This window comes from Pogona vitticeps, chromosome 4, assembly GCF_051106095.1.
Source record: "Pogona vitticeps strain Pit_001003342236 chromosome 4, PviZW2.1, whole genome shotgun sequence".
Classification (NCBI taxonomy): Eukaryota; Metazoa; Chordata; class Lepidosauria; order Squamata; family Agamidae; genus Pogona; species Pogona vitticeps.
The window spans coordinates 57,402,829-57,417,691 of NC_135786.1; the positions used below are offsets into that span (position 1 = coordinate 57,402,829).

Consider the following 14,863-nt stretch of genomic DNA (forward strand, 5'->3'; position numbering starts at 1 on the left):
AACATCTCTGACCAAGGAGAGCCCATCAACCTCTGAGGCTATCTGTTGTACAGTTGAGTATCTTGTATCATCAGGAGGTACTATATAGGCTTAATTGCCAAATAATTTGTGGTTATTGGAGGTAATTAATACATTTGATAACTTATTTTTCTCTTTAGGTAACTGAGGACTAGTGCTTAGTTTTGCTTTGAAATAGAATTCTTCTGCACAATTCCAGCATAAAACAGGTCTAATAAAAGGTAGCACTTCATCTCTCTCTGCCCCTCTATCTCTTTCTTTTTAGTCTTGGGAGAAACCACTTGCACCCGAAGGCAGCACTTTTAATGAAGAGATGTAATCACTTATTGCCAGTTATAGAAGGGGCTAAACAAAAAGGAGGCTGAAGCTATTTTCATGCCTGCTGTTCACATTGGCAGCTCTGGCATTCCACATTACCAGCAATGGCATTCCTCTGAACTACCAGCAACAGTCTCTTTTCCTCATTATCATAGGCTAGCTTGTGCCTTCACAAAGACTGGTACAGTGTGTGATCTGGCACCACAGCTAAGAAATAATTTGTGTAGCCTTGGAGGGTTGACTCTGGGGATCTAAGTTAATTCCTGGCAAGGGATATCCTGATATTCTGACCTGCCCCAAAGGCCATTGAGGTTCCAGCACCTTTTCTTTTCTGAGGCAAGCTATAGAAGTCAGATCTGCCCCTGGAGGCATACGCTGTTTTATCCATACACTAATGAGTTCTTGAGCACCCCAAAGATAACTACAGTATTCCAGTTTTGGCATACATGGCTTGAGGATGCTCTGATTTTTCTTAATGAAGAGGGCTACTGGTAGCCATTTTGTCCATTGACCAGTGAACTACAATTTCCATGCTTTCCCCAAACTGGCACTCCCTTTGTCAGAGACAAGGGGATGTGTGCAAAGTCTAGCATGGCCACTGTGCCTCTTTTGCTTTCTGTCTTGGAGGGGAAAGTGCAGTTCTGCGAGATGCTTTGTTAGCCGTTGTTGCCATGGAGATTTTGAGGCTATGGTGAAGCAGCCATATTTCCTCGAAAGGGCGGGGGAGCCCAGTGAGAGAGAATTCAAGTTCACCTTTGTTCTCCAGCAGCAGGGGCTCCATTTACAAGGCAGTTCAGCAGAGGCCAGTTTTGTGGGTCACAGGCGGAGCAGTTGTCCCAAAGGCAGGGAACTACGAGGGGGATGGTGGCTCAGTGCAATTTGCCATAAAAGAGTTTTAGAGATACTTCAAGGGAAAGCTTGCTTCTGACTCTTAGGAAGAGTCAGTCCTCACAATGTGGTTCAGGGATGTTGGTGGGGGGAGTGTATGGTCCATGTTTACTGTGGTGAAGTATAACATGGAGCTGTCTTTTTGTACAGCTTGACTGTGGTAAGACACAAAGATATGCCAAAGAACAGGAGTGTTATATCCTTAGCTGCTGAACAACACTTCAGGTCTTGTGTGCATGATTCAAGAAAGAATTTCAGGACAGCTGTTGTCTGAAAATGACTGTTAACTTGGAATAGCTAGTTGGGCTGCTCAGTGGATAGATATTCCTCCTGCCCACATCAATTGGAAAGCTGGAAAACCTTCATTTTGTCAGCTCTCAAAGGAGGAGATGTATGTTAGGGAGCTCCCAGTATGTTTTAAATTACCTTTAGGTGGCCATAAAATTCCTTCTTCTTTGATTTTGTTCTCTGCTCATCAAATATTCTTCTTTTTCATATCTCCCGGGTGCCCAAAAACTTCACTTATTCAGAATGGAAGATCCTTGTTTTCTTCCCCCCCTTCGCCCCCCAGATTACAATAGTCTTCATGCTGTCTATATAATTTTGGGATTGGTTGTCCAAAGAAGGAATATTTATAAGCTCTGAATTGATTTACAAGTGAAGCCTATGAATTAAGTCATCTGGGAAACTGTAGGAGAGAAATGGGACTTCTCTACGACTTCTTGCATTCTTGCCTAGGAAGCACACATTCTGCATTCTTGATGCTCCCATTTCTCCTTCCTTGCCCAGCAGAAATATTCACTAAATAATTCAGGGAAACTGTTTTCAAAGGGCAGCAGAGCTTAATTACAATTGTTATTGTTATTATTATAATTAAGTCTAGTCAGCTCCACCGAGTTATTATAGTGTTGAAGTGTTTATGAACCAACCAAATTCTCTGGTGGAATTCACTCATTCATTACTAGTGTGTTGGCAATGTATCTACAAAAGCAAGGTGAGGGGTAGGGATACACTACAGCATGTTGCAGTGGGAAAGCCTGCTTTTGCAGGGGAAGGTCCAACAGAAGCTCTAGGCACAGAGCAAGTGGATTTAGTATATGGAGCAGCCATGCAGGAGTATATGAGATCCTTGGTTACTGTAGTTGACTATCTTCCAATAAGCAGAGGGAGGGGTCAGTTTGATTTAGAGTAGGCTTCCTAACCCAGTAGCCTCCTGATGTTGTGTATTACAACTCCAACTATCCCGAATGAGCAATATGAGTCCAGCACAGCTTGACACTGTTAAGTTGGGAAAAGCTGGTTTAGAATCCTTTTCTAACACACGTTCTGTTTGTTTTATTATGTTCTAGAACATATCCTGAATCAACCTGAAGAAATATATCCATAATTTTAAAAAGGAGCATTGCAGCTCTTACTTGAAGGTGTGTCACATCCTGTGAAATAATTTTTCCCCCAGGGCACGGAGATGTCCTAGGCAAAATGTTTACTTTCTTCTTCTTTCACACAACAGGGCTATATCACCCTTACCATGACTTGGTGCTAGATTCATGGATCCTTTCTTCAACCGCCATGTCTGCTTTCCCATCCTTCCCTGAGCATTTCAATGAGTGCTGGCAATGAGTTTGGGAAATCTAAGTGGAATTTCCTATAATGTATAGTTTCTGAGTGCTGTCCCTGCAGAATAGTATCTCAGGCAATTAATTGTTGGCATTATTATCCTTAACCTGAATGTGGAGTAGAGTCTTGCATCCTGTGGCCTTCATAAATTCTGGTCTTTAACCATTGTGATACACAACCCTAGCTGCCCTATAGCTGAACCCAGCCCTTCTGAAGCACAAGGTTTTTATTTTTATTTCTGTCATAGATTACCTGAAAGCCTGTCGCTGTTGTTTCTGTTGATTGCCTTCTGGATTTGATATTTTGAATTCATGCAGCATGCATGCATGACGGTCATAGGTTTTTCTTTTAAAGCCAAACTAAACCTCTGAGACTCATAAATCCACAATGCTAAACTCGCGAGATAAACATTACAATATTCATAGTTAAAGAGAGTGATATCAGTATCATGAGAGGTGAGAGGGGTTGCTGTTGTTGTTGTTTGCGGCTGGTAACAAACGAAACTGATAAATAGTCATTCAAAACAGTAGAAAGTGTGATGTAGGACCCCTATATCTGGGCCCATTCCAGCTGGACTCCTTTCTAATCTGAGGGAGAAATGCCAGTGGAGAGCCGTGGTCATGGGAAGACTCCCTCTCCTCCTGCCTACTCCTTTTGCTGTTACAATCAGAACCCCCGAGATGCAATGCTTTGTGACTGAGGTGAATCCACTCTCCCAGTCCCACCCCTTCTTGGATTTTTATTTGCAGCTTTTTGCTAAGGCCTTTTCTTTGGCAGTGGGACGAGCCTTGGCATCTCTGTGAAAACCCATAAAATTCATTTCATGGATGGCATTAAGAGGACAGGGGGAGGAGGGAGATTTATAAAAAAAAAACAGATACAAATATATATTTTTAGTCACATATTTTTAAAAAGTTGCTATCATTTATGAAGAAATACAATACATCTCACCATAGTGAGGAAAATTATGAGCAGATGACCTGTCGGCTTAATACAGTACACAGTTTGCTGTCCAGCTGCTGAGTGCTGATGGGAAATTTCAATGTCCTTGCTTTCCATTCTTAGAGTTCTTCATTTTAAATGAGATTAGGTCTAAAGGGCCTTTCAAATGCAGGAGGCTTCTCTGTTAAATAGAGAGCACCGCCACCCCTTAACATGCCAAGGCCCTTGCTGAACTCAGTGGACACTAGGAAACAGATTTCCCCAGAGTGAATTTAACAGCCATCCTTAGCAAGACTTCTGGAGATGTGGAAATTTGTTTTCTATTTTCTGATATTTGGCTATGGCTAATAAAGTTAATGCTACCCTACTGTTGCATTTGCTGTTTTTTTAATGGATTACTTAGCTGCCTTTGAGGAATACAGTAGGACTTGTACTTGGTTGGAATCATTAAGAAATGCACTATAAGGATGGAGCAGTGATTATAGGGGCATGAGTGGATTTGTACTTGGGCATAAAGGCCCACATTGGGAAGGAAGCTATAAAAGTTCACCTTGGTGAGGGACACACAGGTTCCTTCACCAAGTTCTACTCAAGCTAGCTGTATCTCAAGTCCAGGCTCTTGAGTGCTGTTTGTGTGTGTGTGTGTTTTGCTGCACATGCAGTTAAACTGAAAATATTACTGATTACAATTATCTCTAATTGACGCTGGGTGGGGTCTGCAAAATTTTCCCAAGGGAATTCCTCTGTGTGGGGGCACCAAGGATAGTTACCAGTCATAGCTGCCGGCATCTCTTCAACTGATGGATTCCTGCCATTGCTCAGATTAAGATAGTTAATTATTGACAGTAGTTGAGTTAACTGGAGGGATGAATAGACTAAGTGCAGCTTACTTTGAAAAGACCAGGTTGGAGGAAGGGAAGAGGAACCACCAGCAAATATCTAGGGGGCAATCAATATCCAGATTTTTCTCTCAGCTGCTTGGGCAGGGGGAGTGATAGCTACCTGGACTTAGCATCATATTTTCTCTCCTTGTTTCTAGCAGGTAGCTAGCATCTTGTTCTCGTTTACCTTCATCTACTGTTGGCTCTGTATACTAGGGAGTAAGTGAAATAGACTGAATGAGTAAGAGACTGGAGACCCTCAGTGGTGAACTGAAGCTGTGAGGAGATCTTGTGTGTGTGTGTGTGTGTGTGTGTGTGTGTGTGTGTGAGAGAGAGAGAGAGAGGGGGGGGGAGGGAGGGAGGGAGGGAGGGAGGGGGAGAGAGAGAGGGAGGGAATTTTCCATTTCCATTATTGTTGCACATGGCAGATAGTCCGTGACTTCTCCAGAAACATATTTTATTTGCCAAGCCTCTGATTTGATTATTGTGGCTGTTGTCAATAGTGCAATTAAGTTGTATTAATTTTATTTTTTATTAAACAGCATCAATGTTCATGGCACTTCACAAAGCAAAAACAAAGATCATGTTCTTAAGTAGCTTGTTTCCTGAAAGGAGTTGAAAGGAGATAATGACTACTTGGAATCTCTTTTTATGTTAATAAAGCAGAACAGAAAGAGAAGTGTGGGGGGAGGGGAAAGAAAAATAAAAGGAAGCCAAGCCAGTTCACAGTTACGGTGTTAAGAATCAAACAGTTATAGAATCAAACAGTTATAGAATCCATGTTTAAATATGGGGCAGTAAGATCTTCACATCATTAAATGATAGTGTTTTTTCTTTCTGTCTTTGAAGTTTGTTGATTACTGTAATGAGACAAAGAACCTATTTATGTTCTTTATCTGTTTATGTCACTGGAATGTAATGTAACAGTGCAGGAACATCCATGACTTCTAAGAATATACTCTCTGAATCATCTAGTTTGACCCAAAGTGTATATTTTTGTTTTTAGCACAGAAACTCTGTAAAGGAGGAACACGGGATGGCTCTCTTGGTATCTCCTTTTTCCATTTTTCATGTAGGGTCAGCGCTGTATGGTAAAGCATCTTCAGTTCCTGCTGGGCAGTTGCTGGGTGGCTCCAGCCCTGTGGCCAATAACAGGATGACCTGTGTTTCCTCCACTTACCTCCTGACCAAGCAGCTCACTTGTTTTCCCTTCCCTGTTTTTCATTGCTTGAGCCAAGGCACTGGTTAGAAACAAGAACCATATTTCCTGCCTTTGTTTGATTTGGATTCCCTGTTCCACTCTTCTGGGTGCATCTTTCCATGTGTATTGGCCACTATATTTAGTTATTTTTCTTTCTGTGCAGAGGAAGCAAATACTATTAGCAAATTCTAAAAAAACGAAAGCCAACTGACATGATAGTCTCACCCACTTGTATGGCAGACAGTTTCACTGTTTACTGTTCTGTTTACAAGTATGTTTGGGCCCAGAATATTTGAAAGAATGTTTTGTCCTACTGTATATAAGCATCCCTGGGCTTTGAGGCCTGCTAAAGAGGCCCTTCTTATGGTTTCATTACCGTTATTTACTTCTATTTTAATATTTATATCTTGTATTTTAATGAAACAAAAAAAATTCGATCCCAGTTCTAGGAGAAAGGCAGCATATTTGAAAATTAAAATAACTAAATAAAAAGAGAAAGGACATTGTCATGGACTGTCATTAGCATATGTCATCCCAGTTGTTAAAATATGGGTACATTTGCCATATAACTAGAAGGCAAGACTGAAGCTGCCACCAAATGATGCCAGAATGATCTAGCATTGGCAGTCATCTTTGAAGGATGGCATGATAGATAGTGTCAGATGCAGTCACGTAGCTCAGGAGAAACAGTGCAGTCACATTTCTTTTGTCTATGAGTGAAGTTCATGCCATGGCATGAACAGATTTCTGACCTATAACTGTATCTGAAACTACATTGAAAGAAAAGTCTCAAATTTAATGTCTTAGGACCGGTGAAGATTTGGGCTAGGAATAGGAAAACTACACCTGGGCCCTGTTTCTGGTTGTGCCACAGAGGAACTCAGGAAAACTGCTTCTTTACCCCTTACCTCAATGTTCTCTGTTAATGAACCTGACTTCTTCAAGGGGTGGAGAACCACAGATTATATAGCAGGATTCAGTTGGTACAGCATGAAGTGGAAATGGAATAGTAGTATAAATGGCTATCACAGTATTCTTCCTAGAATATATTCTTTGAGCAATCTGGTGTTTTCAAAAGTAATTTTACTGTATTGTATCATATGATACAGCTAAGGGCAGTTCACCTCATTTTCACTTGTTAAAATTCTTGAAATATTTGAAAGGCACTCAAATGTTTACAGATTTGCAGCAAAATGCTCTGGAGGCAAACTGTTGCCTAGGATTTGGGGGAACATTCTTCCAATATGTTTTCCAGTATGCTGATAACACAAATGTTGATTTTGTGAATGGCTGATTGCACTGACTTTGCTTTGTACAGTTTCCCCCACTCCATGTGTAACTGTGTCTACTGTATTTATACTAGAAACCCTGCACAGTGCTTCATGCATTTAATGAAAGAGGTTGTGTAGTACACAAAAACTTATGGAATAACAAATGTGCTAATCTTTAAAGATTCAAGAGGATTTTTCATTGTTTTTGCTGTAGTATACTTACACAGTCATTCCTTTGGGATTTGGTCTATTTCATTATTGCTACCTAGCTTTTTCAATTTCCCTTCCATGTTGATGGAGTAGAAACGTAAGGGTCCTTTATAGATCAAGAGTAACCAAGCTGAATACATAGAATTGGTTTATACAATGCAATCACAGCTTGGAAGAATTACTTTTTCAACACTAGTATTAGAACCCTCCAGTAAGTGTGGCCAATCGCCACACTGGGTGTAGGTTTTGGGGAACTGTAGTCCAAAATGTAACATTAACAGCTGCTGATTATGTTACAGTACAATGCAACACCGAAGGAGAAGAGCAGATGGTTTGTTGTACATCTGACTTTTTTAGCTATAGCGGATGCCAGTCCTGTTTGGTCTTGCGCTTACCATTTGAGACGGAAGTTAATCTCCTTGTAGAGGTTTCTGAATGCAACAAGCTGGCCTCTTTACTCTCTTATTCTGTGTACTTTGAAAATAGCATTGACTCTTTCCTACTTTTCTGCAGATGGCATCCACAGCGTAGCTGCCCAGTGTACCCTCCAGGTGACCATTATCACAGATGAGATGCTGACGAACAGTATCACACTGCGACTGGAGAACATGTCCCAGGAACGTTTCCTTTCACCACTCCTGGCCCTCCTTCTTGAAGGAGTCGCAACTGTGCTGTCTGTTACCCGTGACCACGTTGTCCTTTTCAACATTCAGAATGACACTGATGTGCAGGCTGCTCAGATCCTTAATGTCAGTCTGTCTGTCTTGCTTCCTGATGGAGCCCAAGGAGGACGTTATATTCCTTCAGAAGATCTACAGGAGCGTCTGTACCTCAATCGCACACTCCTAGCTGCCATTTCGGAGCAGCGGGTTCTGCCCTTTGATGACAACATTTGCCTGCGGGAACCCTGTGAGAATTACATGCGCTGTGTCTCAGTGCTAAAGTTTGACAGCTCAGCACCCTTCATTGCCTCTGACACCATTCTTTTCCGGCCCATCCACCCGGTCAATGGTTTGCGCTGTCGCTGTCCACTTGGCTTCACTGGCGACTATTGTGAGACTGAGATTGACCTATGCTATTCTAACCCCTGTGGCAACAACGGGCGCTGCCGAAGCCGGGAAGGAGGATATACTTGTGAATGCCAAGAGGGCTATACTGGTAAGTCTTACTTAAGAGCATAGTTTTGAAACTGGCTTTTAAGAATACAGTGATGAGCTGAAAGCATCCATTGCTGGGTTCCAGAGCATCTTCCTACCACTGTTGCTATAGAAGGCTTCAGCATGTCATTGTATATATTCTTTTTGAAAATTGCTTTCCTTGTTCTGGCAGAGTCATCACAAGAAGGAACTATTAAGTCGGTTCCACTTACACCCACTAGACACCAGAAAGATGACTTTATTAGATCAATCAGAAGGGCACAAGGTATACCCTTTTTTATTTAAACCCCATATTACTGCAATATATTTATTAGCTTTATTAATTTTACCTTTATTTACCAAAAGAGCACAGAGGTCTATGCAAGCTTTTGAGATCTCCAAATCTCTACATCAGGAAGGATGCTATAAAATGCTGATTGGGGTATGGCAAGTAGGACCAAAAAACAAAAACAAACAAACAAGCAAAAAACCCCAAAAACCTGACAACTTTCAAGTGATGAGATCTGCACAATATCCTGAAATGGACTGAGGGAGAAGAGTGGCTTGAAGAAAAAGCTTAACTCATTTTTCCTTAGTACAGATCAATGCAGTAGACTAGACTGAAGGATTGGCATATGCTCACCTATTGTGGGCTTCACAAATAGGTTAATAGGGGGCAGACATACTATATTCTTCTTATGCAATACTGAAGTCTATCTTGCGATTCCTGTCCCCCCGCCTGACTTTATTTTTCATCATTTTTGTCAAGGGTCCTGTTTGTTCACTAATTTTAAAAGGAAAGAAAGAACTGTACCAATTTTATGTACTGTAACAAAACTTGGACTTTGGGAAACTATACAGATTAATTAAATTGGGTGCAGCAGAAAAGTATGCAACTCATACTCTTCAGCAAAGTGATCTGTATATGGTGCTGTGCTGGTCATTAAAATGTCATCATCTGGCCAGTGGAAATGTTGTGTAGCTGTTCCACATTTCTTCCAGCTTCTGAAATTTCACCAGGCATTGGCCATTCAGTTGTAATCCTGTCTTCACATTTATAACACCAGTTCTGTAAATAGCAATGTCTATTTTTTTTGCTAGTGTGGAATTGTGAAATGTCTTCATTTTTGGTGGCTGAATACTGGTTGAACCTTGCTATAGTCCCCACAGGAGTTGATATGCTCTCAGTAGAGGGGGGAAGTTAATTTTCCTTGGATGTTGGATGTGACCCATTGTTGTTTGCTGCTGGATTATATAGGAACACATTTTGTGATTGAGTAGCAAACATTTTCCTGAGGATACTTCCTTGCTTTACATTTAGTAAGAGAGTTATCTCTCTTTGGTGCTGTGATGCTGGTTGAGATGGCATTTCTTTCTCTGGGACTAACATGTTTAGCAGCATATTGGGGCTGGCTTGGTCCTAAGCTGGTGCTGCTATTTGCATTCCTGCTGCTTGTGTTTGTGGTACAACAGTTGCAGTGGCCAGGATATGAATGGCCCCTTGTTTGTGCCCCCAGCTCAGCCAGATTTCTCTTCACAGAGATCGGCACAATAGCAGGCTTGCTACAGATTCACCGATAGCTTTCCCAGTAAAGACAATGAGTGCTTCTCCTCTCCTGATCTCTCACATATTACTGAGTGGTAAAAGCAATAGGAAACTAGCCTTCTGTGGGTGTGCATGTGTCTGCCTGCCTGTGGCTCTCTTCCTTTTGGCTGGCTGTGTGCTTTGCATCTGCAGAACGAAATAAATACTTCCCATTATTTTTCAGTACAGCATCCTCTCTAAGTAAGCACTCCATTTAACAATGGATTTGCAGAGCTAGGAACAGTTACTTTTCTTGGAACACAATTCCAAGAACACCCCAAGGGCCATGCTGGCTGGGGGATTCTCAGAGTTGTCATCCAAAAAATAAATTGTTCTAGGCTCTGGATGTGTCCTGACTGAGTCTGGACCTTTGGCTCAGGAATGTAGTTGGCTAATGTAGAGTCAGGGAATCCATTTCTGACATTACTTTCACTGACAAATGCTTTAAGCCTGTGTGTGGCAAATTTATGGTAGTATAACTTCAAAATACCAGAAGAGTATGGCAATAAGCAAAAAACAAAAACGAGAGGTCTCTGCTGTCAGATAATTGCATGCTTACATCACAACAAATACTGATCAAGCCTCTCTGAAGTTAAACTGACATGCATGTAACAAAACAGGTTTCAAGATTTTGGCTGTAAAAGTGTAGCCTTGCCTCACTTATAGGCTCTGGTCACTAATTCTCAAGCCACTCTGCAGCTTTCCAAAGTTTCCAACAGAAATGTTTTCTAGTCCCACTTCCAGATGCTGCAGATTGAACCTGGGACTTTCTGTTTAAATGCCACGTGTTTTATGGCTGAGCAGGGTGTTGTTCAAAAATGCACTGTATATTGTCTATAACCTAAATGTTTTCTTTGGAGAAGTGAAATATACATTTAAAATGCTTCAAATTATATATTTCTTAACAATACATTACAGTTTTTGGTAGTCACATGCAGCAAATGTTAACTGTGATTGAGAAATTGTATCTCTTGCCAGCTGCAAAATTTCCTCTACTCATCCTGCAGTGATGCACTCCTACTTCTAAGTCCTTACATCAGAAAAAGGGGCAATCTCACCCATTTCCCATAGCAGGTGATTCAGGAATCTGGGGGCAAAGCACAAATTTTTGGAGGTAGGGAGATGCAGCACGGAGATGCAATATCTTTGTCTCTCTTGCTGTACACTGATATACTGAGAAAAGGTTACTAGCCTTAGCCAGTTAGAAAGTGATCCTCTGAGAGACATTGATTATATACTACTACCCAACAGAAAGCATTAATTAAGGCTCATTCCACAGATCTGAGTGCAGTCTAAGTTTGTACATTAGGGAACTTGCCTGGCATTGGCTTTAACTACTAGAGGTTGTTTTTGTTTTATTTTGCAAACCTGTTAGAAAGGCTTCGTTCATACATTGCTGCAGTGGCTCTTCCAAACTATGCAAATGCAACAGAAAGTGGAGCAGGACTTCTGTGGTTTGAATGTCTAGACTTGAGCTCTAACAGTAGTTTCAGCATTAGTGCTAATCCTCTCCATCATGTCTTCTGCTTAAAAAAAAAACACCCTAGGTATTCCTACTCTCTGCTCATGCACTCAACCACACACCAACAGAGATGGTCTTTCTGTCACCAGCTTACTTCAGTACTCTTTCTCACCTATGGACCTAAGTGCACCTTCTCTCTTCTTACCACCCAAGTGTATTTTCTCTGCGTTAAGCATCTAGACCGAAATCTTCTTCTCCCACACATGCTCCCACTCATCATCTGGCCCACCCACTTGGCTTTCCCTTGATATACTCTCAAGTCATCTCAGGCCTGGCATAATTTCCCTTGGATTATCTTGTCCTAATGACTGTAGCTTTCCAAGATTATTTTGTAAGGCCTTGAAATTCCAAGCAGAATTTTGTCTAGAATAGAGTTTGATCTGAAGTTTCTGCTTAGTAGGCTGCAGGCGCTGGTGGGAATAAGGCTGTTGTAAAGCCGATTAAGCTACATTTTATACCAGTGAAAAATAAAAATTTCTTTCATCTTCATTTTTTTTCTTTATAAATGAATACTTTTGTGTTTGTTGTTAATTTGTTTCCTTTGTATATGTCCGTTCAAAGGCCACATCCCAAAACTGGAGTAATGGATTATGCATTCTTCATATTAGGTACAACTGCTGCTTCCCTTTGCAATCCTCAAATGCTTCAAAAAGTTAGACAGAACTCATAAAAATGCTGTTGTCTTGTAAGCACATAAAGAAAAGTACGCAGAGGGAAAGCCTAAAGGAAGTGGAAAAAGAATAACTAGAACTTTAAAGAAAATGGGGGGTGGGGGGTGGGCCGACCGAAGAAGCTTTACCTAAAAAGTGTTCCATGTGAGGGACAAGAATCTCAGGGCCCATCATGCCAATCAAAGATCACTTCTCCACTCAGTCTGCCTGATGGGGAAAGACAGCAAGTAGAACATGAAAGAAAAGGAAAGGGCAGGAGGAGGAGGAATAACAACAACAACAACAACAACAACAACAACAACAACAACAACAACAACAACAACAACAACAACAACAACAACAACAACAACAACAACAACAACAACAACAACAACAACAACAACAGGTGTGGCAGGATGGAAAGTATTACATTGGTGAGTGGGTGAGGAAAGAGAAAGAGCAATTGTGCGAATATCTGAAGAAAGAATGAACTCAGTGGGTAAGAAGAGAGAAAGAGCACTTAGGTCAATAGATGAGAAAGAGTACTGGAGTGAGGGGAGAGGAAGATCATCTGGGTGGGGTGGTGGATGGTTGAATGCATGAGAAGAAAGAAGGAGCAGCCAAGTGAGTTGGAGGGAGTGAAAGAGCATTGGGACAATTGATGATGTCTGGCTGTGCACCCAGTGGTTGGGAGTTGAATTCCTCACTGTGCCTCCTTGGCAGGAGCTGGACTTGATGATCCATAGGGTCACTCTTAGCAATGCCGTTCTGAGATGATGATGATGACGACTGCAGTTTGTAACACATATGAAGCCGGGTATGTCTGCTGTTGGTGGACACTGTTTTCTATCTTGATAGCAACACAGGTTGAAGAAAAGTCCCTGAAAGTTGTGCCAACAATTTGCCTATTTAATTTTTGTTTGCAAAAGGTGGACTTTTAGTAGCAAAATATTATTTGACACCACCTGTCCCTGTTTTCATTGTTTGTCACCAGTTTGCTCCTGCTTTGTTCCCTGATTAGCTGCTCTATCAGTGAAACTTCTTCCACCAGGAATGTGATCTGAGTATTCTAACTGATATTAGACATTGCATAATGTTGTACCTTTTGCCATCTAACAACAAAAAACAAAATCACCCCACAGAAGCTGCATGTTTTAGCAATGAAGGACTGGAAACTATTTAACATTTTCCTTTTTGTCAATTTCCTGCTCAATCCCACTACTGCTTTTCTTTCTATAATGGAAAAGTGATGCCTTTTCTGCTGATTTGAAGTGAAAGGAAGCTGATTCATTGGTAAAAGTGGAGGTGATTTATTGATAAAAGAGAATTATTAATAACACCAAAATTTTAGTATTACTGGGAGATTAACGATGAATTCCACTTAAGATTTAGTATAGTGGTATGGTGCTCTGACTATCATCACAGATGTTAAACAGAAAGCACTTTTAGGCTGAGTCTCTTGATAACCAGCCAGTTGCAATCATCATTACGGTTAACACCAAGAATGATGAAGCAAGATAAGAATAGCAGCAGCAATATGAGGCACACACATGAAGTGCAGAATCCATGCCAGAGCTGCTTCGCAGTTGTGGCACAGCCTAGTTCCTGAAAATGTCTTTGAGGAATGTGCCTTTAAACAGTCCTAATTGGTGGAGTCCTGCATGATCCTAGGCAGGAACATTGCCTAGGATCTCATTGGAACAGGCCGGTTCCTGTGTCAAGTGTGTGTGGAGAATGTTTCACTCCCACATTTTGGGGATGCCAGAACAGTCCACCTCTGATGAGTTCCTTTTACTGGAAAGAACAGTAGGTTCCTTTGGTTCACTATGAAAAGCAGACCCCCCCCCATGTCTGTGGAAGTGTCTGGAAGGAGAGATGCTTTTGTGCCCAGCTTGTAGGAATCATCCTGAATATATTTCTTGGGTATACAGGAGATGCATGAGCAGTTTGCCTTGGCTGATCTCTTCCTTGCTTGCCCTTGTTTTTCCTATTGCTTTGCCTGATTTGGTGCTGACTCTCCATGTGCAGGTGGAGAGGAAAGAGGAGGCAGACAGCATGGGTGGGGGGGGGAGTAGGGGCTTTGTCTGCTCAAGACTGGGGAGGGGCGCTGTGGGAGAATATTGGTTTCCTTGGCAACCAAAGCTGGTCACTAGGGTACAGGAACCAGAAAGAGGCCGGGAATAAATCTGCTATTCAGAAAATAAATAAATCCTCACAGGGCTGGAGGTGGTGTGGGGGTAGGTGGGAGAGATGTGTCTAGGGGTGTGAGCAAGGGGGAGGGGCAGAACGAAGGAGGGAAGGACTTTCATTTGGCAGAAGGGATGTGGCAGAAGAATGAGCCATGGGAAAGGGAAGGCAGTGTAGTCACGCTTTTAACCAGGAGATGTTTGGGTTTTTTGAGGGCTGGTACTGTGCAATTAAAATGTTCCATAGAAATGTTCTCTTGGGAACCCCTAGCAGTTTCTATGAGCATGTTTCCTGCTTTGGTGTTTTGTTCAGAGAGTCTTTATAATCATAAATCAAGCCGTTCATTTGCCATTTTATCAAAATTTTACAGGTAGCCCGAAAGAGACCTGCTATATTGGAAAATAACTCTGCATTGCCAATGGCAGCTTCTTTGAGGA

General features: G+C 41.6%; 1 protein-coding gene across 1 annotated transcript in view; it reads left to right on the top strand.

Annotated features, from left to right (window-relative positions):
* Positions 1 to 14,863, top strand: part of CELSR2 (cadherin EGF LAG seven-pass G-type receptor 2) — a 120,309-nt gene that overhangs the window by 29,296 nt on the left and 76,150 nt on the right. Inside the window, exon 2 of the mRNA XM_078391952.1 lies at positions 7,860 to 8,504. Within this exon, the coding sequence (XP_078248078.1) occupies positions 7,860 to 8,504 (645 nt within the window). The remainder of the gene's footprint in view (positions 1 to 7,859; positions 8,505 to 14,863) is intronic.